The sequence below is a fragment of the Scyliorhinus canicula genome, chromosome 16, assembly GCF_902713615.1.
Source record: "Scyliorhinus canicula chromosome 16, sScyCan1.1, whole genome shotgun sequence".
NCBI lineage: Eukaryota > Metazoa > Chordata > Chondrichthyes > Carcharhiniformes > Scyliorhinidae > Scyliorhinus > Scyliorhinus canicula.
The window spans coordinates 36,116,137-36,140,368 of NC_052161.1; the positions used below are offsets into that span (position 1 = coordinate 36,116,137).

At 46.3% G+C, this 24,232-nt stretch overlaps 1 protein-coding gene across 1 annotated transcript in view; it reads right to left on the reverse strand.

The window, feature by feature from the left end:
- Positions 1–24,232, reverse strand: part of cpxm2 (carboxypeptidase X (M14 family), member 2) — a 259,608-nt gene that overhangs the window by 15,776 nt on the left and 219,600 nt on the right. The window contains exon 12 of the mRNA XM_038773322.1: positions 15,007–15,146. Coding sequence (XP_038629250.1) covers positions 15,007–15,146 — 140 coding nt within the window. The remainder of the gene's footprint in view (positions 1–15,006; positions 15,147–24,232) is intronic.

Below are 24,232 nucleotides of genomic sequence, written 5' to 3' on the forward strand. Positions count from 1 at the left end.
TTCCCGGAAGGGCCAGCAGCGGACTGACGCGATACGCCTCAGTTTCTCCAGCTGCGGAAGTGGCGAGTCCCGGCGTTTGTGTGGTGGGGAGAGAGAGAGACCCAGTGGGGTGGGGGGAGAAGAGCGACCCGGCATGGGGGGGGGGGGGGAGAAGAGCGACCCGGCATGGTGGGGGGGGTGGGGGGGGGGGGGGGGGAGAAGAGCGACCCGGCATGGGGGGGGGGGAGGAGAAGAGCGACCCGGCATGGGGGGGGGGGAGGGGAAGAGCGACCCGGCATGGGGGGGGGGAGGGAGAAGAGTGACCCGGCATCGGGGGGGGGGGGGAGAAAAGCGACCCGGCATGGGGGGGGGGGGGGGGAGAAGAGCGACCCGGCATGGGGGGGGGGGAGAAGAGTGACCCGGCATGGGGGGGGGGGGAGAAGAGCAACCCGGCATGGGGGGGGGGGGGGGGAGAAGAGCGACCCGGCATGGGGGGGGGGGGGGAGAAGAGCGACCGGCATGGGGGGGGGGGAGAAGAGTGACCCGGCATGGGGGGGAGAGAGGAGAAGAGCGACCCGGCATGGGGGGGGGGTGGGGGGGGAGAGAAGAGCGACCCGGCATGGGGGGGGGGGGGAGAAGAGCGACCCGGCATGTGGGGGGGGGGAGGAGAAGAGCGACCTGGCATGGTGGGGGGGGGGGAGAAGAGCGACCCGGCATGGGGGGGGGGGGAGAAGAGCGACCCGGCATGGGGGGGGGGGGGAGGAGAGAGACAGACCGGCATTTTGGGGGGGGGGGAGGAGGAGAGAGACAGATCCGGCATTTGGGGGGGGGAGGAGGAGAGAGACAGACCCAGCATTTGGGGGGGGGGGGGGAGGAGGAGAGAGACAGACCCGGCATTTGAGGGGGGAGGAGAGAGACAGACCCGGCATTTGGGGGGGGGAAGGAAGGAGAGAGACAGACCCGGCATCGGGGGGGGGGGGGTTGCGGCATCGGGGGGGGGGGGGTTTGGGGGCAGCGGCGTGCAGAGAGGGGGGGCGACGGATGCCCGGGGCCAACGCACCGTCGCCCCCCCCTCTGTACGCCGCTACCCCCTACCCCAACCACCCCCCCTCACCACCCCTACCTCCCTCCCCCTCACCACCACTACCTCCCTCCCCCTCACCACCCCTACCTCCCTCCAACGCCCCTACCCCCCTCCCCACCACCCCTACCCCCCTCCAACGCCGCCCCCCCATCTCTCGCAATGCCGCAACCCCCCCCCCCTCTCAGCGCCGGGTCCCCCCTCCCCTCAACGCCGGTACCCACACCCCGTCCCCCTCCCTCTGAAGGCCGGTACCCACACCCCCCCCCTCCTTCCTCCTCCCCCCTTCCTTCCTCCTCCCCCCCTTCCTTCCTCATTAGTGGGGGGGGGGTGTGGCGTTAGTGGGGGGTCGGGGGGTGCGGCGTTGGAGGGGGGTAGGGGTGGTGAAGGGGGGGTTGGGGGCAGCGGCGTGCAGAGAGGGGGGCGATGGATGCCCGGGGCCAACGCACCATTGCCCCCCCCTCTGCACGCCGCTGCCCCTACCCCAACCCCCTCCCCTCACCACCCCTACCCCCTTCACCCTGAATTCGGTAGCCGGCGGCACGGCGGTATTAACACCGCCCCTGGCGATTCTCCGACCCGGCGGTGAGTCAGAGAATCACGCCCAAGGTAACTACTATAATTTTATCATGATGAGAAAATGTTCTTAAGGTACTGCAAGGTATTACTCATCATTGTAATCTTGCTTCCACTAAGATTGCAGGCACCTCGTCCACATGAAGAAAATGTTTCATGTTGTTTGACGGTCATTTCCTTTGTTTATGCCATTATCACAAATCCACTTTCCTTTGAGAATTACCATTAGATTGTTTCAAAATGAAAATATATAAAAAGCTAATATTTTCCTCGAACTTTACGAGAATGCTGAAAGAAGTGCTTTCCGACAGGTAAATCTGCTTTCAAGCAGGAGAAATCTGCAATTTCTTGTGTTAGGTCATTTAAATGGTGTCGATTTTGCAAGCAATTTACTAGCTTAGTTGGCTGGACAGCTGGTTCGTGATGCAGAACAAGACACAGAACGTGAGTTCAATTCCCATTCTGCTGAGGTTATTCATAAGGATCCCACCTTCTCAACCCTCCCCTGAGGTGTGGTGATGCTCAGGTTAAATCGCCACCAGTCAGCTCTCCCCCCTCAGAGGGAAAAGCAGCCTCTGGCCATCTGGGACTACGGCTACTTTACTTCACATTACCAAAAGAGTTGAGCAGTTTTCAGTGGCAGAATCAATTATAGGAAAATATATTTTATGCACAGAACGGTTGTCAGGTTTATAACCTCTCTTTAATTCTGTATTTATATTTATAAAGGGTGATAAATATGCCAATGGTAGGATGATGTGTAGAGAGAAGTTTGCAGAGGACTGATAGCAAAACAACTGAAACAAAAAGCCCTCTAGCTTAATCTTGTAAATAAATGTAAGCCGATTAACTGAAATAATTTTTCACAAGCTGTATTTCATCACAAAATTCTACGTAAACATATTTAAAAGAGCATCTCTCAAATTAAATATCTTTTAAAAAAGTTTTAAAAGGTGGTGGGCGCGATTCAATGGAACAAAAACAGAGTCCCATTTCGGTCACGTTCAGTGGGGTGATACTTTCAGGGTGCCAGGTGGCAGTGCCTGGGTGCCAGCAGGAATACCAAGGTGTGCTGCCCAGAGCCTGACCACCTGAGGTCTCTAATGGCCTGGGAGATGCCCCCCCCCCCCCCGGTGCTGTTACACCTGGCCCATGTTTGTGTGGATCAGTGCTAAACGGCACCCTGGCGATATCCCCTAGGTGTGGCCGTTAGATCCCGGGCACCATGATAATATGGTCTAGACATTTAATGAGCCTAATGGCTCACTTAAATATGCTAATCTGGATCTCACCCAGCGAGTGTGAGATCCAGATCGCGACGACTCATGAGATTCAACGGGCTCATCGCGTCACCAAATTGGGTGCAATGAGGCCGGAACATCGCATCCGTTATCTTTGAAATTGACCTTCTTAAATGTTTCAGTGCGGAATAAATTTTTTAAATTCTGAAAAGAAGCATATTATCTAAATGCTGGGAGAGCTTTGAGGTGCAGAGGGATCTGGGAGACTGAGTGCATGAATCACAGATGTCTAGACTGCAGGTAGTAATTAGCAAGTAATTAGGAAAGCTAAAAAGGGCGCGATTTAAGAGGGAGAAAACAGAATCCTGTTTCTGGCGCATTTAGCGGGCTGATTCTCAGCACCAGCAGCGTCGAGAATCATCCTGTTATTTTCTGGCCTCAGTGATGAACACACTGCCGAGGCCATGCTTACCAAACTTCCTGCACTGACGAACTCGGCTCATCATTGCACGAAACGTTCGGAGCACCATTTTTAAATTCCGCTCCGGCCTCCCGAGCCCCCTCAATATTGGTCTGCTCATTTAAGGAAGGTTTAAATGTGTTAGAAGCAGTTCTGACAAGGTTTACCAGACTAATACCAGGAATGGACGAGTTTTTTTATGAGATGATTTTGGACAGATTAGGCTTGACCCACTGCAGTTTCGAAGAGTAAGAAGCAAATTGGTTGACACCTTTGAGATCCTGAGGAGTATTAATAGGGCGGGTGTGGGAGGGTGTTTCCTGTTGTGGGAGAATCTTGAAAAAAGGGCCACTGTTTAAAAATAAAGGGTCGTTCATTTAAGACAGAGATGAAGAGAAAGCTTTTCCCTCAAAGGGTGGTGCGTCTCAGGAATACCTCATGAGGCAGTGGAAGTAGAGTCTTTGAACTTTTTTAAAGCATAGATAGATTCTTAATGAAAAAGTGGGTGAAAGGTTATCAGAAGTAGGTGGGAATGTGGGGTTGAGGTTACAATCAGATCAGAGATGGTCTCATTGAATGACAGGGTAGGCTCTTAATTTGTATATTTATATGTATTTCAGTGGCCTAAAAATTGGATCTTACTTGTCAACACTCAAATGTTGACACTCAAGTATTGAGGTGTTGACTGCCTGCATCTGTGACATGATTGCAGAGCGGGCGTTACATTGATGCTGGGATCTCATTCGACTGTGTCAGGCATGCAGCCAGAACTACCTGCGCTCAGGGTGCCCAACTCTGTGACAGGACACAGGATAGTGGGCTCAATTATGGGACAATCCCATAAAATAAGGTATAGTTAGTGGGTTCTGTTGGCAACCAGCGCTTCTCAAAGAGGAGGTACTGTCTGGCTACAGTTGGAAGAATACACTGCTGAACAAAGTTACTGATAGGCGACAAGATTGGGCGTCCTGGACCTCAGATGCTGCTTTTGAAGCCCAAGGTCGGGTAGTGATCAGGAACAGAGGGGCTTTGATGGGCCAGGGTGAAGAACAGACATATAAACAGCTCCAAGCTTCAATTTGCAGATAAAGCTGGATGTGGGCTCCTCCAGCCTCTACCCATGCATTAAAGTGGGTTACCAACCCCCACCATTGATAAAGCCCTGCGATTTTAAATGCAGATCTGCATCCATTACTAGTGATGCATTTACGTTCTGATCCACTGCACATTGGAATTGGGACTGTTGGTTGACTGTGATTGATGATGGCATGGAGTGCTTACTCTGAAGAGCAGCAGATGGAAGCATGGGAGGCCATTCAGCCCTTCGAGGCTGCTCCGCTATTCATTATGATCATGGCTTATCATCAAATTCAATACCCTATCCCACCTTCCCCCCATATCCCTTGGTCCCTTTCGGCCCAAGAGCAATATTTAATTTGGGCGGCACGGTGGGCAGCACTGTTGCTTCACAGTTCCAGGGTCCCAGGTTCGATTCTCGGCTTGGGTCACTCTCTGTGTGGAGTCTGCACGTTCTCCCTGTGTCTGCGTGGGTTTCACCCAGGTGCTCCGGTTTCCTCCCACAAGTCCCAAAAGAAGTGCTATTAGGTAATTTGAACATTCTGAATTCTCCCTCTGTGTACCCAAACAGGTGTCAGAATGTGGCTACTAGGGGCTTTTCACAGTAACTTCATTGCAATGTTAATGTACGCCTACTTGTGACAGTAAAGTTTATTATTATTATTAATTCTTTCTTGAAATCACGCAACATTTTGGCCTCAACTACTTTCTGTGGTAGCAGATTCACTACATTCTGGGTGAAGACATTTCTCCTCACCTCAGTCCAAAAAAGATTTATCCCTTATCCTCAAACTATGACCCCCAGTTCTGGACTCCCCCACCATCGGAAACATTCTTTCTGGATCTACCCTGTCCAACCCTTTTTACATATTTCTATGAAGTTTTTTCTCATTCTTCTAAAGTCCAATGAATATAATCTGAATCTTCTTTCCTCATATGACAGTCCCGCCATACCAGGAATCAACCTGGTAAACCTTTGCTGTACTCCCTCCATAGCAAGAACATTCTTCCTCAGATAAGGACACCAAAACTGTACACAATACTCCAATGTGGCCTCACCAATGCCCTATACAATTGCAATAAAACATCCCTATTCCTAAACTCAATTCCTCTCGTTCTGAAGGCCAACATACCATTTGCCTTCTTTACTGTCTGCTGAACCTGCATGCTTACTTTCAGTGACTGATACATGAGAACACCAAGGTCTCACTGACTTTCCATCTCTCTCAATTTACACCCATCCAAATAATAATCTGCCTTCTGTTATGGGCCAGGGTTTAGAGAACCCAAAGTGTATCATGAAGTTCGCCTGACCCAGAACTTTTCATAGATTGTGGTATGGGAAGCATACGGCCCACTCTACAGGTGTGGTACCGCAGAAATGGAAAAGTATTTTTTAAAGCAAAACAATGTTTATTCTATAAACTCAGGTTAACCTTTTTAAAACATACAGTGAACATCTTAGCAACCAATAATTCAAATACAGTTTCCAGAACTAAAATGAAACCAAACTCACCCTGCAGCAAAAAGCCTAAAGTGAAAGTAAAAAGCTGACAGACAGCCCAGCTCCACCCATTCTCTGACATCACTGCAGTAATAAACACCCATTTCTTAAACGTACTCTCACTATAGATATTTGTATATACACCCATTTATAAACACCTATTTCTTAAAGGTACTCTCACTACACCTCCCCCCCCAAAAAAATAAGCCATCAACTTCAAAATGGTTTAATTTTCAGCTTTTCACTATCTTTGAAGAAATGCACACAGTAAATATCCTTTTTCGTTTCAAAAAACCAACACACGCAAACAGGTATAATAATATTTTCTTTTCTTTTGTTCTTCTTCCTCCAACTGAAATCCTTCTCGATTGACTGTCTCTTTGAACAAGAAGGTCTCTGCACGATCCATTCATTTCTCTACGCCTCGGCATTTCTCTTCAAAGTCAGATACTTTAGTTCAATCTGATCACAGTCCCTTGCAATTCTCCAACACAGGAGCATTGGTTATCACAGCTTTCAGGCAGTCAAATGCCTGTTGAAAGTCCTCCGTCCACTGAAATTTTCGACGTTTCTTTAGCAAGTCCACCAGTGGAGCAATCACGCCACAAACATTTTTCACAAATGTTCGATCAAATCCACTCATGCCAAGAAATCGCATTATTTTCCTTCGTGTCACGGGTATTGGAAACTCCCCAATAACTGTTGGTTTCACATGTTGTGTGACCATTCGACCGTGTTCAATTGTATGGCCAAGGAAAGTGACTTAGGCTTTTCCAAATTCACTTTTGGCTAGGTTTACCACCAAACCCGCCTCCTGAAGTCGATTGAATAACTCCATCAGATGTTTTAAATGTTCTTTCCATGTCTGGCTGAAAATTACCAGATCGTCGATGTATACCGCCCAATTGGGTAATCCTGAAATGACTTTGTTAGTTAAACGTTAAAATATGGCTGGGGCATTTTTCATGCCAAATGGCATTAACTTTGAATTGGTATATACCATCTGGAGTCGCAAAAGCTGAAATCCCCTTTGCTCTTTCGGATAAAGGTACCTGCCAGTAACCTTTAAGTAAATCCAGTTTGGAAATAAAAGCTGATTGGCCCACTTTCTCAATGCAATCCTCCAAACGTGGGATAGGATAAGAGTCTGTTCTTGTATATAGTTTCTATAGTTCACACACAACCGTTGGGTACCGTCTGGTTTAGGTACCATCACTATGGGTGAGCTCCATTGGCTGCAACCCACGTAAATTATGCAATTTTTAAGCATACTCTCAATCTCTTTGTTCACCTGTGCCAATTTTAAAGGGTTAAGTCTGCATGGATGTTGTTTGATTGGAACAGCATTTCCTACATCAACATCACGTATAGCCATTTTAGTACTTCCCAATTTATCTCTACAACTTGTCCATGTGATATCAATAACTCCTTCAGGTCAGTTCGTTTTTCCTCTGGAATGTAACTCAACAATTTATCTCAATTTTTAAGAATATTCTCATTTTCCAATTTAATTTGTGGTATGTCAAATTCACAGTCATCTGGATTTGGTTCGTTACTTTGAGTTAGAATCATTAAAACCTCCTCCTTTTACTCTCCTTCCCTTTCAAAGTACCTTTTAAGCATACTCACATGACACACTTGGTGATTCTTCCTTCTATCTGGTGTTTTTACCACATAATTCACCTCACTTAATTTCCTTTCAATCTGATAAAATCCATAAAACCTTGCTTTTGAAGGCTCACCTACCATTGGTAACAATACTAAAACTTTATCTCCACTGGCAAAACTACGAACTTTGGATTTCTTGTCCGCTGCCCGTTTCATCATATTTTGTGCAACTTTTAAATGTTGTCTCGCCAATTTACCTGCTCTATTTAATCGTTGCCTAAAATATGACACGTAATCCAATAATGTAATTTCCGATTTCTCACTCACCAATTTTTCTCAATCAATTTAAGTGGTCCTCTTACCTCATGACCAAAAATTAGTTCAAAAGGACTGAATTTGGTTGACTCATTTGGTGCATCCCTAATTGCAACCAGTACGAATGGAATTCCTTTGTCCCAATCCTCTGGATAATCGTGACAATAAGCCCTCAACATTGTCTTTAATGTCTGATGCCACCTTTCTACTGCTCCCTGCGATTCTGGATGGTACGCAGTTGATTTAAATTGTTTTATTCCTATGCTATCCATAACTTCTCTGAATAACATTGAGGTAAAATTTGATCCTTGATCCAATTGTATTTCTGTGGGTAGTCCATATCTAGTAAAGAATTTAAGTAACTCCTCAACAATCTTTTACGTACTGGAATGACCTCTGGAAACCTAGTAGACACATCCATGATCGTCAAAGATATTGATTCCAATTTTTTGATTTAGGAAGCGGTCCTACGCAATCAATTAGGACCCTTGTAAAAGTTCCTCAAATGCTGGAATGGGCATTAAGGGCACTGTTTTTATCGCTGCTTGAGGTTTCCCTATCACTTGAGATGTGTGACATGATTGACAAAATTTAACTGCATCTTGATGTAGTCCAGACCAATAAAAATGTTTCTATATTTTAGCTTGAGTTTTCCTTATTCCCATATGACCTCCCACTGGTACCTCATGTGCAACTCGCAACACCTGCTTTCTATAGCCTACCGGCAATACTACTTCATGAACTTCTGCCCACTTTTCTTCCCCCTGCTTATGTAAAGGTCTCCATTTTCTCATCAAGACATCACTTTTACAGTAATAACACTCTGGCATACACTCAGATTCCTCTTCCGTATGCTTTCTGATACATCTGTTTTATTTCTATATCTTTACGTTGTAACTCCACCACTTTTCCTGAACTAAAAAATATCTGCCTCATCCTCCACCTGTTCTTGTTCTTTTTCAACCATCTGATCAAAAATCCTTTCTGATAATTGAACTTCCACTTCATCTTCACTCTTTGATTTCTCCTCTTGTCTTAACCTGTGATTTTACGACCTAGTTACTAAACAATCCAGAAAAATCCCAGGATATTCGTCCTTCAACATTTCAGGGGCGGGATTCTCCTGTACCCGACGGGTCGTGGGTCCCGGCGGGATGGAGTGGCTTGAACCACTCTGGCGTCGGGCGGCCCCAAAGGCGCGGAATCCTCCGCAACTTCAGGGGCAAGGCTGGCGCCGGAGTGGTTTGTGCCCCGCCGGATGGCGTGAAGACCTTTGGCACCACGCCACCCGGGGCCGAAGGGACTCTGCCAGCTGGCGCGGGTCCATGCATGCGCGGGAGCATTAGCGGCTGCTGACATCATCCCAGCGCATGCGCGGGGAGGGTTCACCTTCGCGCCGGCCATCGCGGAAGCTTACACGGCCAGCACGCAGGAATAGAATGCCCATACTGCACAGGCCCGCCGGCGAATCGGTGGGTCCGATCGCGGGCCAGGCCACGTGGAAGCACCTCCCAGGGCCCCACCCCCCAAGGACCACGGCGCCCGCCTGCGCCGCCAGGTTCCGCCGGTAAAGGATCTACTCCAATTTTCACCGGCGGGACATGCATAGAACGAGCGGGACTTCAGCCATCACGGGCAGGAGAATTGCCGTGAGGGGGGGGGCTGCTGTCAGAGGCCGCCGACCGGCGCAGCGAGATTCCTGCCCCCCGCCAAATCTCCGGCGTCGGAGGATTTGGCAGCCGGCGTGGGCGGGATTCACGTCGCCCGCAGCGATTCTCCGACCCGGCGCGGGGTCGGAGAATCCTGCCCCAGTTGTCCGATTTTCCACTGTCTTATCAACCACAGCAGGCATCACTCCCACCTGCGATCCAGCTATATCATTACCCAAGATAAACTGTATTCCTGGAAAAGATAGTTTCTCTATTACTCCTGCTACCACTACACCACTTTTCACTGGACTTTCCAACCTTATCTTATATAATGGAACACTACTCCTCTCACCCTGAATTCCACATATTACCACCTTTTCTGGCAATATTCTTCCCAAACTACCAAACTCCTCATCGTGTACCATTACTAGCTCCCGTATCCCGTATTTTGTGAATTCTTTACCTGCTCCTCCTGATACACATGATACACTTTACCCACTTTACACTTTAAAGAGATCTGGTACCTTCTTCACACCTTCTTCACTTCACTTGGACTTTCCTTTACCACTTTAACAAACCCCACTGTCTTATCCTGTTTTACCACATCAGGGGCGCGATTCTCTGCTCCCGGGAAAAATCGTGAAGGCCGTCGTGAACTCGGCCGAGTTTCACAACGGCCTCGGAGCCCGCTCCTCTCACCGAATTCACCCCCACCCGGGGGGGGCTAGGAGCGGCGCTCCGTTATTCTCGGCCGCCGGGCCTTGATGCTTGTGTCAAGGCGGCGCGCCGAGAATGACGCGACGGCGGCGCCTATGTGACGTCAGCCGCGCATTCGCAGGTTGGCCGGCTCCAGCCCACGCTTGCGCGGCTTACATCACGACGGCTGACAGCTCGAACCCACGTATGCGTGGTGGCCGTCTTTCCCCTCAGCCGCCCCGCAAGACATGGCAGCTTGATCTTGCGGGGAGGCGGAGGGGAAATAGTGCGTCCGATTGAGACGCCGGCCCGATAATCGGTGGGCACCGATCGTGGGCCTGTCCCCTCCCGAGCACAGTCGTGGTGCTCATTCCCCACCAGGCCCACTACAAGCCCCAAAACGGGCATCTCACGGCGATTTCACGATGGCAGCGACCAGGTGTGGCAGGCCGCCCGGCCCATCCGGGTCGGAGAATCGCCGGTCGCCGTGAAAAACGGTGAGCGGTGATTCTTCTGAGAGGGGGGTGGGAGAATCGCGGGGGCACCAGGGGGTCGTGCAATTAGTCGGGGGGCCCTCCTGCGATTCTCCCACCCGGCGTGGGGAGTGGAGAATCGCGCCCTAGACTTCCCAGTGCTTTTCTTCAACCACCAACACTGTGAATTTACATGGCCTAGTTTATTAGAGTGAAAACATTTGAAACTTTTCATTTCTCTTCCACCCTACTGGATTTCTTTTTCAATCTGAGGTACACTCTCCTTATTATGTCCCATCAGATCACATTTACCTTTACCCCAGTAGGGGCTGTTTAGCACAAGGCTAAATCGCTGGCTTTGAAAGCAGACCAAGCAGGCCAGCAGCACAGTTTGATTCCTGTAACAGTCTCCCCGAACAGGCGCCGGAATGTGGCAACTAGGGGCTTTTCACAGTAACTTCATTTGAAGCCTGCTCGTGACAATAAGCGATTTTCATTTCATTTCACTTGAGTATTTTTCTTGTCCCCAGTTCTATCTCTCACCGGCTGAAACTGATGTCGGAAACCAAGCTTTATGAACTCATTCATAATCATCTGCCATTTCTGCTGCTAATCTCGCAGTTTTAACCCTCTGCTCTTCCACATGAGTTCTCACGACATCAGGAATTGAATTTTTAAACTCCTCCAAAAGCATAACTTCTCCGAGAGTTTCATATGTTTGGTCTATTTTCAAAGACCCTATTCACATCTTAAAATTACTCTGTTTGAGCCTTTCAAACTCCATGGATGTTTGATCAAATTCTTTCCTAAAATTTCTAAACCTTTGTCTGTAAGCTTCAGGCACTAGTTCATATGCACCTAAGATGGATTTTTTCACCTCCTCATACATCCCAGATACCTCCTCCGGTAGCGATGCAAACACTTCACTCGCCCTACCTACCAGCTTTGTTTGAATCAGTAATACCCACATGTCCTATGGCCATTTCATTTGTTTAGCTACCTTCTCAAATGAAATGAAAAAGGCTTCCACCTTCTTCTCGTCAAACCTTGGCAATGCTTGGACATATTTAAATAGATCCCCACCAAGCCTTCGACTATGACGCTCTTCCTCATCACTAACCTCCAACTGCACGTTTCCCTTTACGTCTGCCAATTTGAACTGACTGTTAAGTTTCATAGCCGTTTTCTGAAGTTCAAACTCTCTCTCTTTTTCTCTTTCCTCTCTATCTCTTTCCTTTTCCTCTCTATGTCTTTCTTCGTTTGTTTCTTCTCTCTCCTTTTCTTTTTCTCTCATTGCATATTCAAGCTGCTTTAATTCTTTTTCATGTTCAAGTGCTCAATCTGCAACTGGATCTTTTCCATTTCTAATGAGTCAGACTGTATCTCAGGCAACTTTAAATGCTTAGCCACCGCCATAATTACCTCATCTTTTCGCATTTTGTCAGGTAATGTTAACTGCAATGCTTTTGCCAAATCTGACAGTCTGCTTTTAGTCTCTGTCCGTAAGGAACTGCGTGTGACCGTCTCCACCCCCAAAAACTTCAGAGCCTCTGAAAGAGCCATTGTCCACAACATATTCCCTATTTAAACTAAAATACCACACCTGAAAAGCAACCACAGTATGCTCACCTCTCACTGTCTTTACATTCACTGAGCCAATCCAATAGATAGACTTTTATCCCGTATGAGCCCCCAATTTGTTATGGGCCAGGGTTTAGAGAACCACAAAGTGTATCATGGAGTTCACCTGACCCACAACTTTTAATAGATTGTGGTATGGGGAGCACACAGCCCACTCTACAGGTGTGGTACAGCAGAAATGGAAAAGTATTTTTAAAGCAAAACAATGTTTATTCTGTGAATTCAAGTTAACCTTCTTAAAACATACAGTAAACATCTTTGCAACCATTAATTCAAATACAACCCCCAAAGACTACAACACTAAGTAAGACTTAAAAAACACCTTTTGTTCAGAAAGACATCAGGCTTAACTTCATGACTGAGAACAATTACCACGTTGAAACCAGCAAATGGACACTCATAAGCTTGCAGAGATTCACACACATCCCGCTGTGATTGCAGCTTCTCCAAAACTAAAATGAAACCAAACCCACCCTGCAGCAAAAAGCCCAAAGCAAAAGTAAAAAGCTGACAGACAGCCCAGCTCCACCCACTCTCTGACATCACTGCAGTAATAAACATCCATTTCTTAACGGTATTCTCATTACACTTCCTAATTTTGCTACCGAAGTGGATAACCTCACATTTACCTACATTATATTGCATTTGCCATAGATATGCCCACTCACTCAGCCTGTCCAAATCCCGCTGAAGCATCTTTGCATCTTCCTCACAGTTCCTCCCACCCAACTTTGTATCGTCTGAACATTTGGAGATAATACATTTAGTTCTCTCGTCCAAATCATTAATATATAATGTGAACAGTTGGGGTCCTAGAACAAATCCCTGCGTTATCCCATTAGTCACTGCCTGCCAATCGGAAAAAGACCCATTTATTCTTTGCTTCCTGTCTGCTAATCAAATTTATACCACTGACCTTTTTGCATTTTATATATGGGTGCTGCAATTTTAAAAATAATACAACAATCTGAACCGAACTGTAACATAATTTGAGGAAAAGTCAGTTTTGTTTAATTTCACGGGATGTGGGCGTTGCTGGCTAGGCCAGCTATTCTTTGATAACTACATTGGCCGGTTAATGCAGGTCACATTTTAGTAAGAATAATGTTGCTGCTTCAACAATAAGACCTCTGAGCGCTGAAGCTCATTTCGCTAAGCCTATTATCACCATTCCAGCATCAAAGAGTGACTATCATCTCTGACTCAAAGCAACAGTCGCTCACAAGGACCTATTGTAGCTTTCACTTAAGCTCCTTGCATCATGTTTTGATCCAAAAGCACAGAACAGAGGAATGAAGAGAGTTAATTATTCACAAAGAGGGTACTAAGCTTATCATAGATGGGAGAAATGTCAGAGGGTATGTCAAATGCAGCAGGGTGGTGGTGACTCATTCCAGAAATGAGGCAGTAATAGCACTAACATGAGTATTTGGCTGACAGACTGACAGTCATTGTGTGCTACGGTCTTCTTCCATTCAAGGAGTGCAATTATAGCCACCACAGCCATCACCTCCATAACAGCACCTATCATTTTCTGAAATGGGCTACGACGGTCGACTACTTTTCTGTCCATGTGCTTACTATGTGCCTCAAAAGGAACAGATATAAAATCCAGGGGGTTGGTTAGCTCAGTTGGCTGGATTACTGGGTTTGTGATGCTGAGCAATGCCAACAGCATGGGTTCAATTCCTGTATGAGCTGAGGTTATTCATGAAGACCCTGCCTTTTCATCCTTGCCCCTCGTCTGAAGTGCGATGATCCTCTGGTTATATCACCAGCAGGCAGCTATCTCTCAAAGGGAGGATGGAGGGACTGCAGTGACATTTTATTTATAACATACCTTAAGCATGAATAAATCTTAGCAAATCAATAGATAAAATAATGAAAACCAGGCTTCCAATTTAAGAGAAACCACATTTTGAAACATCCCAAATATTGTTGTAGCCTGCACATCTTTTATTTATTTGGATATTTGGCTGATGCATCAAGTCTGCAAAACATTTGTGCATTTTAAGGAAGGGAGTACTTTTAACTTGTCATTCTGGCACTATTGGAATGGTAAAAGCCTTGAAATGGGTCACTGACCTTAACACCCCATTAAGCCTGATAATGCATTTAATGGCATTTTGAAAAGGGCTTACGACTGGATGCTCAAAACGGCTGCCTCGTTCAGGCTCTTGGCTACTTTTAAGATGCAGTTTGAGATACCGATTGACATTGCTTGTTGCAACTGGTCAGAATGCATGCTTGGCCTGTTCTGATCAGCTGTGTGACTGATAAACGTACACTCGCTGGGCTTGTGTAGGTGTAAAGTTATATCTGTGGGGCTGGGGGATGCTACTTCGGAATCTCCCCCACACCACACTGTGTGATTGTGACCCCCATTCCCACAATTACCTTGCTACCAAGTGTCGCAGCCCGATATAGGCCCAACGTAATCCTTTAAGCTGCAAAAAAGAAATGTTTGGCAGCCTGTACTTAGAGGTAAATGAAGCCAGAGCCTCAAAATCGTTACCGTCTCTTTGAAATGAGTCAGCGACTCCTGAAATGATAAGCGACCACACGTGCTTTTGTCCACTATTATCACCCAGTCCAGCTTGTCCTGCACTAGAACAGTATTACATCCTCCACCCAGAAATAGTCACTCTCTTACCGGTGTTACAGACGTAGATATATAGTACGGTGAATGAATCCTCTATAATGTACCTGTTCCATGAAAACCAGGAAGGATTCTCGGTTGTTTTCCCACTGATCTGGGAGTTCACTCTCATGGGGGAATTTGTCACAGCCCACGTACATTGAAATTTCAAAGCAGTTTGTGTGCAGATAACTGAAGTCATTCATGCCTTTAAGAAAGAAAATAATTTTAATTCAAGAACAGTTGTCCAGTAATCAATTACCTGGCCAGTTATCATAGAAATGTTTCATTTAAATCAAGCTCCATATTTTTGCTAACATTTATTATTCACCATTTACTTCCACTTCCAACTTACTTAAATATATTTGATCAGCATCGCACTGTTATAGAATACTATCGTTTCCACATTGAGGAAAAGAAACTAATATGGTTGCTTTTGCAAACACAGTGTGAATACATTCAAAAAGAAAATGTTTGTGATTTCACTAGAGTATTTGTTAATGATTGAAGGCAGGATTTTGGGAATCAAGCTTTTATATGTAGCAAATGATATATAAAAGGGTTGGTAGAGTCAAAAACAACTTGCCTTTGATGAAGTAAAACCTCCCGAGGCAATTCGCAAGAAGAGAAATCAGATATAAATTAAGGGTAAAGCAGGCATGAGGGCAGTTGATCAAATGCTTGACCAAAAGCGTTACGTTTTAAGGAGGCGGTGGAGAAAGACAGACATAAAGGTTTAGGAAAGAAATTGCAAAGTAGTGGGTAAAGGAAGTGAGATGGGGAGGGGGCGGGCACAATAAACCAGAGTTGAAGAACACAGAGTATTTGGAAGGTTGTAGGGATAACGATTAAAGGGGTAGGGAGGGAAGAGGCACTTGAACACGAGGATGAGAACCTTTAAATTCAGGCATATTGTGGAGCTATGGTAGGTTAGCGAGAACAGGAATGGTACCTGAATGAGACTTGTTGCAAGCTGGGACAGAAGCACCAGGATTTTGGATTAGCTCAAATTTATAGAAGGCTTGCTCAGGAGAATGCTGAAATAGTTGAAGTGAAACAGAAAATGCTTGAAATTCTCAAGCAACATCTGTGGAGAGAAAAATAGAGCTACTATTTCAGGCTGCTGACCTTTTGTCAGAATTGTTTAGCCACGACTGTTGGCTAGGGGATTGCTTAGCTCTGCAGCATAGCATGCTGTCTCCACTATTGAGAATGCAAGTAGTCCTGTGGTGTAGCGCCAGCAGGTTGGCATCTTGTTTTACGCTCCTGACTGTTCTTTTATACTTATTGAACCTGGTTTGAGAGTAAGGAATATGCCAGGCAATTAGGTTACAGATTGTGATTGAATACAATTCTGCTGCTGCTGATGACCCATAGCGTTTCATGGATAGTTAGTTTTGGGTGACCAGATCTGTTTTGAATCTATCCCATTTCACACAATGATAATGCCACAAAACTAGAATGGAACGTGTCCTCATTGTGAAGATGGGTCTTTGTCTGTGTGGTGGTCTCTTCCACTAATACTGTATTGGACAAATGAATCTGTGACAGGTACATTGGTGGGGAGGAGGTCAAGTAGGTTTAATGTCCTTGTTGGCTCCCTTGCCACCTGCTGCAGGCTCACTCAGGCAGGTATATCCTTCAGGGCTGAGCCAGCTCAGTCTATAGTGGTCCTACCGAGCCATTTTTAGTGATGGGCATTACATTTTCCCACCCAGAACTCATATTGTGCCATTACTACATTCTGTGTTTCATTCAAGTACATAGAACATAGAAGAGTAGCAATTCCTAATTTGCAGAAAGGTAATCAGCACGTTTGACCTGATGCCATGATATCTAGTATTCCAGAATCAATGTTAAGGGCTCCTATGCCTATTGTATATCATTGCACTTCATCTCTGCTGCATCTGTCCTGCTAGTGGAATATATTCAGTGGTGGTGGACAAGTTAGGGACATTGACTGAAAGATATAATTTTGTGAGTATGACCATGTCAGGCTATTGCTTGACTATGTGGGACTGCTCTCACAATTTTGTACAATTTTCAGATGACAGTAAGGAGAACTTTGCAGGATCGACTAGACAGGGTGAACCTTTGTTGTGTCTGAATCAGGTACCTGGGTTGATACCAGGAGTCAGTCCAGTTTTATTCTCATTATCGCTGATCCTAGCAGTTTCATTCAAACTGGGTGACTTTCTCAGCCACTTCAGAGGTCAATTAACGGGCAACAACATTTCTATGGGTCTGGAGTCATATATACCATCAGATAAGGATGATAGGTTTTGTTTCTTGAAGAACATTAGTGAACCAGATGGATATTTTTAACAATAATCCACAGTGGTTTCATTTATATTTTTAAGAGATGTAATGGGTTCATCAGATAAATAAGCCTTTTCAATAAGGATCCTTGAATCAGTTATCCTCTGTGAATAATCAAATTCGAATTCACTGAACTGGCTTAAAAAACGACATTGAGATAAAAGATGCGATTGGGAGGATGCAGTTGGGGAAGGTGGCAGGGTCGGATGGGTTTCCGGTGGAATATTATAAAAAATTCAAGGATAAGCTGGCACCCCTGATGGTGGGGATGCTTGAAGAGGTGATAGGGAAGGGGGTGTTACCACAAACCTTGGGACAGGCATCGATTTCCCTGTTACCTAAGCAAGATAAAGATCCGACGGCATGTGGGTCGTATAGGCCCATATCACTTTTAAACATGGACGCAAAGATATTGGCGAAGGTACTGGCAGGTAGGCTAGTGCCTCCTGAAGGTGATAGGTGAAGATCAGATGGGGATTGAGAGAGGGAGGCAGCTCTTTTCAAACATTAGGAGGGTATTGAACGTGGTTATCGTATCGGCGGAGGGGAAGGAAACAGAGGTGGTTGTGGCATTGGTCGCCGAGAAGGCGTTTGATGGGTAGAATGGGGGTACTTGATGGCAGTTCTAGAGCGGTTTGGAATTGAACCCAGATTTGTGGACTGGGTAAAGCTACTATATAAGGAGCCAAGGGCCAGTGTCCGCACAAACAACATCAGCTCAGAATACTATCCTTTCCACCGTGGGACTAGGCAGGGATGTCCTATGTCCCCCTGCTGTTTGCAATCGACATTGAGCCATTGGCCATCGCATTAAGAAGTTCGGGGTTATGGAAAGGGATAGTGTGGGGTGGGATAGAGCATAGAGTGTCCTTATATGCCGATGACTTGTTATTATACGTGTCGGAATCAAGTGCGTAAATAGGGGAATACTGGAGATGCTTCGGGTGTTTGGGTCTTTCTCAGGGTACAAATTAAATCTAGACAAGAGTGAATATTTAGTGGTGTCTTGCCTGGGGGTGGGGGCAGTTATGGGGGGGGGGGGAGGTGGGATGCCATTCCATAAGGCAGGGACTCACGTTATATACCTGGGGGTGCAGGTTGTTCGAGATTGGGGGGGGGGGGGGGGAGCTCCGTAGGTACAACATTTCTAGATGGTGGGGAGGGTGAAAGCTGATCTGGCAAGCTGGGATGGTCTCCCCCTGTCACTGGCGGGTCAGGTACAGGCGGTTAAGGTGAATGTGCTGCCGTGATTCCTGTTTATTTTTCAATGCCTGCCGATTTTCCTGCCAAAGGCATTTTTTAGAGAGATTGAAGGGATGATTACCTCTTTCATATGGGGAGGGAAGGTGGCCAGAATTAAAAAGGTGCTACTGCAGAGAGGAAGGTAGGCAGGGAGTTTGGGTCTTCCGAACCTTATGTATTACTACTGGGCGGAGAATGTGGAGAAGGTACGGAGCTGGATCAGCGGGATTGACTCCCAATGGGTCAGAATGGAGGAGAGTTTGGGTCGGAGGTCGGGATTGTAGGAGGTAAGAGTAGGAGGTTGCGACAGCGCTGCTCCCAACAGCCCCGGGACGATACTCAGGGAGCCCGGTATTAATAGCTTCATTGAGAATTTGGAGGCAGTTTCGACAGCACTTCAGGTTGGGGGCAGGATCAAGGGAAATGCCGATTTGAGGGAACTATGGGTAGAATTCTCTGCTCCCGCGAAAAATCAGGAAGGTCGTCGTGAACTCGGCCGAGTTTCACGACGGCCTTGGAGGCCGCTCCTCTCACCTTATTCACCCCCACCCGGGGGCTAGGAGCGGCCCTCCGTAATTCTTGGCCGCCGGGCCTTGACGCAAGCGTCATGACGGCGCGCCGAGAATGACGCGGCCGGCACGCCTAAGTGATGTCAGCCGCGCATGCGCAGGTTGGCTGGCTCCAACCCACGCAAGCGCGGCTGATGTCACGACGGCTGACGGCTCAAACCCACGCATGCGCGGTTGCCGTCTTCCCCTCCGCTGCCCCACAAGACGTGGCGGCTTGATCTTGTTCGGCCACAGGAACGGGACCGCAGTGCGTCCCTTTGAGACGCCGGCCCGACGATCGGTGCCCACTGATCGCGGGCCCGTCCCCTCCTGAGCACGGCCATGGTGCTCACTTCTCTCTCCGCCCCCCACAAGCTTCAAACCAGCTTTTGCCGCCATGTTCACGACGGCAACGACCAGGTGTGGTTGCCGCCGTCGCGAACGAGTCGCGAACGGCAGGCCGCTCGGCCCACCCGGGTCAGAGAATCGCCGGTTGCCGTGAAAAACAGCGAGCGGTGATTCTTCTGAGCGGGGGTGGGAGAATCATGGGGGCGCCAGGGGGGCGTGTCATGAGTCGCACAGCCCTCCAGCGATTCTCCCACCCGGCATGGGGAGCGGAGAATCGCGCCCCATAGATTTGAGCCAGGGAAGTGGGATGGAAATTTTCAGAGAAAGGAATTAGGACACAAAAATATTTATTTCTTGGGGTTCGTTTTGCGGGATTGAAGGAGCTGGGAGCGACGTATGGGCTTGAGCAGGGGGAAATATTTAGATACATACAGGTTCGAGACTTTGCCAGAAAGGAGAGACAGAGCTTCCCGGTAGAGAAAGCTTCCACACTGCTGGAGGAGGTGCTGACGACAGGGGGACTGGAGAAGGGGGTAGTATCAGCGATTTACGGGCTATTTCGGAGCATGAGAAGGCGCCACTGGAATGGATCAAGGCAAAGGGGAAGGAAGAGTTGGGAGAGGGTATGGAGGAGGGGTTCTGGTGTGAGGTGCTCCGGACGGTGAACGCCTGCACCTCGTGTGCGAGGTTGGAGCTGATACAGCTGCAGGTGGTGTATAGAGCGCATCTTACAAGGGCGATGATGAGCCGGCCCTTTGAGGGGGTGGAAGATGTGTGTGAACGTGACGGGTGGGGGGGGGGGGGGGGGGGGGGGGAGGTGGGTATGGTTTGGTCCTGTCCAAAGCTGGTGGATTACTGGAAGGAGATTTTTAGGAAAATCTCTAAAGTGGTGCACGTGAAATTGGACCCGGGCCCTCGGGAGGCCATATTCTGGGTGTTGAACCACCCGGGGTTGAAACGGGCAGATGTAGCCTTTGCCTCGTTGATCGCCCAAAGGCGGATCCTGTTAGGGTGATGATCAACCTCTCCACCCTGTGCCCTGGCGTGGCGGGGTGACCTGCTGGAGTTCTTGACATTTGAAAAGGTCAAATTTGAACTGTGGGGAAGGATGGAGGGGTTCTACAATTCATGGGCGTTATTCATTATGCACTTTGAGAATTGGATTGCATCGAACATTAGGGGGGTTGGGGGCTGGGAGGGTTGGGGGGAGGGGGACTGTATGTGTTAATGATGACTATGGGTGATTCCTGATTCCTCTTTGTTTATGTTATGTTTTTTGTTTTTGTTAACATGCGGGCAAATGTTTGGGGGTTGGTGGGAGGATGGGACTGTTGTTGTTATGGGGATTGACATTGCATTCGTTACTGATTATTGTTTACTGTTGGGTGTAAATTTGGGAGAATAAATGAAAAAGGAGAATAAATTTTTTTTTAAACAAAAACGACACTGAACCATTTAATATTGAGTTTCTTATAAACTAATTATTTTGTTATGAAAACATTTTAAAACATGTCTACTAGCACTTGTGGGCCTGAGGAAATCAGCATAATTTGAAGAGCTTTCCTGAAGCAGTGCCTCTGGCATAATCTCACAATTGTAACCTGGAGGCATTGCATGTTCAGTTAGTGGAGCTGATTTGGGCAAATTAAAATTGAAAGAGTGTGAAATGTCTCAGAAAACATGGTCCGAAGTAGTTTTGGGGGTAACTGACACTTAATATTCCCATTGGTTTGGACAGTTCCTCCCAGATTGCATTGATGTAATTAGCGCAAATAAGAGACACTCATCCCCAAGACCTAGTTGATCTCACATTATGTGGAGTTAAGAGGGTAAGGGATAATTGGGCCACAGCACACAGAGGTAATTCTGTTACGTCCCCCTCGGGGGCCAAACCCTATATTGGATATGGTTCCCTTCCTACACCTTGGAGTACGATTTGCCCAGGTGATTCATAGATCATAGAATCCCCATAGTGCAGAAGGAGGCCACGGAGTCTGCACCGATCCTTTGAATGAGCAAGCTTCCCATTTACGAGTGTCCTCCACGTAATTCCATAACCTAACCTACACAACCCTGGACATTGAGGGGCAATTTACCATGGCCAATCTACCTGGCCCGCACATCTTTGTAGTGAGGAAACACGTGCGCATGCGACTTCTGCCACTTTTGCACTGAAAGGAATTCTCTGTTAGACCATTTCTCTATCCTTCTCATTTCCATAGCCCCACTGTGTTCAATGGCACAGGCAATTCCTCCTCCGGCAGGAGAACACAATCTCCCAAACAGAGGGTCCTGCCCCTAGTGCTTGTTAGGGGCAACCACCAAGTGAAATGTAGCCCAATTCGTTCTTGGCTCAAATGTCTTTCAAGTATCCTTTGTCCGCAGGATGTCGACCTCAAAAATGGGCCTTGCACAACAGGACAATGCGGTCCAATTTCTACTCAACTGAGAACAGAAATTTAAAAAAGAACGAGAGAAGCAGCAGCTGGCACTTCCAAGCATCCTATTGAATAATGATCTTTGTGCAGTGCTTTTTATATTGTGGAATCTCTGTTGGTCACACAAAAGTTTGACTTGCTTTATATTGGTATTTATGTTCCAGCATAAATAAATGAGCTCTGCAGGGAATGGTATGTAACTTCCTATCGGAACGGTCACCGAAAACAGCATGAAAATAATGGTGCGATTATGGTGTAAATTAGATTGAGGAAATTCCTGCCTATTCTGTTGATTCGAAAATATATGTTCAACGCTATTGAGGATGAGTTATAAATTAATTTGAGAGTGTCAATTCATAATTCACATTTGTGTATTATCTTTTCATTATACTAATATTCTGCACTAAATTAACCATATAAGCCACCACTCAAACAAATGTAATGTGGTGTTGCCAATATTGGATTTTCTATTGTACCAGGTATATTGCACAGCACAGTTTCTGTGCAGTTCATTTACAAAATGCTACTATTTTCCATGCGCCATGTGAAGCAAAAATATTTAATGCATATAATATAAAATGACAGGGTAATGGTACAAATTACATAAATGGGAATCTTCATTATTTTTGATTTGTAAATGAACCAGCGGCCTGAACCATATCTATCTCTGTTAATCACCTCTGTCTACTCATTGTTGATTTTCTGTCACTGTTGCAAAATGATTTTGCACTGAACTGTGAAATTATTATCAATTTCTTAAAAAATACCATCTGGAACAATAAAATGCCAATTTTTTCCCTCAAATGTCTCCCTCCTTCTCAACTCTTGGCTCGTGCTGGTGTGACAGCAGCCATCTGTGACCTTGCCCAAAGGGTTATTATTTGTGTGAGTTTATGTAGTGAGGGCTGCCAGGTTATTCAATTATGGATGATACCTTCTTCAGTTGATGACCACACAAAATTGCTTTCCAGCAATTGTTATTGCTGAAGGATCCAAAGTAGAACTACATGTAGATCTTCCCGTGTTTTAGAAAAGGGGTGCCAAGCCATTTTAGTCCCAGAACTGGTATGTTGTTGGAAAGCATGTAATTTAGCACAGACCAAGAGCTGGATTTAGGAGCTTCCTAGTGTGCATTGCACAGTGTGACATGACACAGTGTTTAATGACTGAGCTCTGGGGAAGCTTGCAAATCAAATCAAATTATCCCTCACAAAAGGTAATCCATTGGGAGTAAGAGCATGTTGGGATGTCCTGAGAATGTGAAAAGTTGTATATAAATGCAAATTCTCTCTCTATTCCCTTAACAAAATTGCTATTTTAATAATATCTCTATAATGTATACATATGTTGCTGTCCATCCATCATATGGCAACACTCCTTCATGGAATACACACTATTCCCATTATTTATCCTCAGAAAATGATTTCAACAACCGATGTTAAGGAGGTGGAGGACGCATTATGAAAACCGTGAGACATTTATTATCCACTCTTATCATTAACCTGATAAGTCATGCACAATGATGTCACAGCCAATTTACATTCAGTGTCTCCATTGGGATATATATATCCCATAGGCTTTCAACATTTACTCTGATTGGAATCTATGTTAAAAATGTAATAATGTAAAGAATGAAAAGAAGTTGATCCTGGAGAAAAGTTACAACAGATCTACTCAACGGCATGTGGTCCCATGTGGCATGATCTCTTATGCACCATTTCTCTTGGCATGGTTCCTCCTTGGACAGTCCTTTGAAATGAAATGAAAATCGCTTATTGTCACGAGTAGACTTCAATGACGTTACTGTGAAAAGCCACATTCCGGCGCCTGTCCGGGGAGGCTGTTACGGGATTGTTCATGACTTGCTTCTTATTGGTGAATTCCCTTGCAGCCCATTTTCTTGTGGGGTGGTTAAGTGTGCTTGCTTGTGACATGGTTCCTCATCACACAGTTCTTCTTGGCATGCTTCTATTTGGCACAGATTCTAGTGGTTCTGCTCTTCATGGTACGCTTCCTTGTGAGGCAGTTCCAGTGCAGCTAAAGCTGATCTGAATCCTGATTAGCTGGTTATTATGCAGAATGGATTAAGACCATTTATTATTTGAATTTACTCATTAAATAGATATCGGAATGAAAACTAATTCCATCAATTTGAACGTGATGCAATTCCATCTCATTAATATTTCAAAAATATTTATTGGAAATATCAAGCGTGGTGAAAATTGTTTAAAAAGCTAACAGTAGTCACAAGCAACATCTGACCAAGGGTGGAAAAGTCACCAACCTGTTCTCTCTCCACAGATGTTGTAAAGGACAGGAGTAGACTACACAGCCCCTCAAGCCTGCTTCACTATTCAATATAATCATAGTTGATCTTCTGCCCCAAGTCCAGTTTCTGG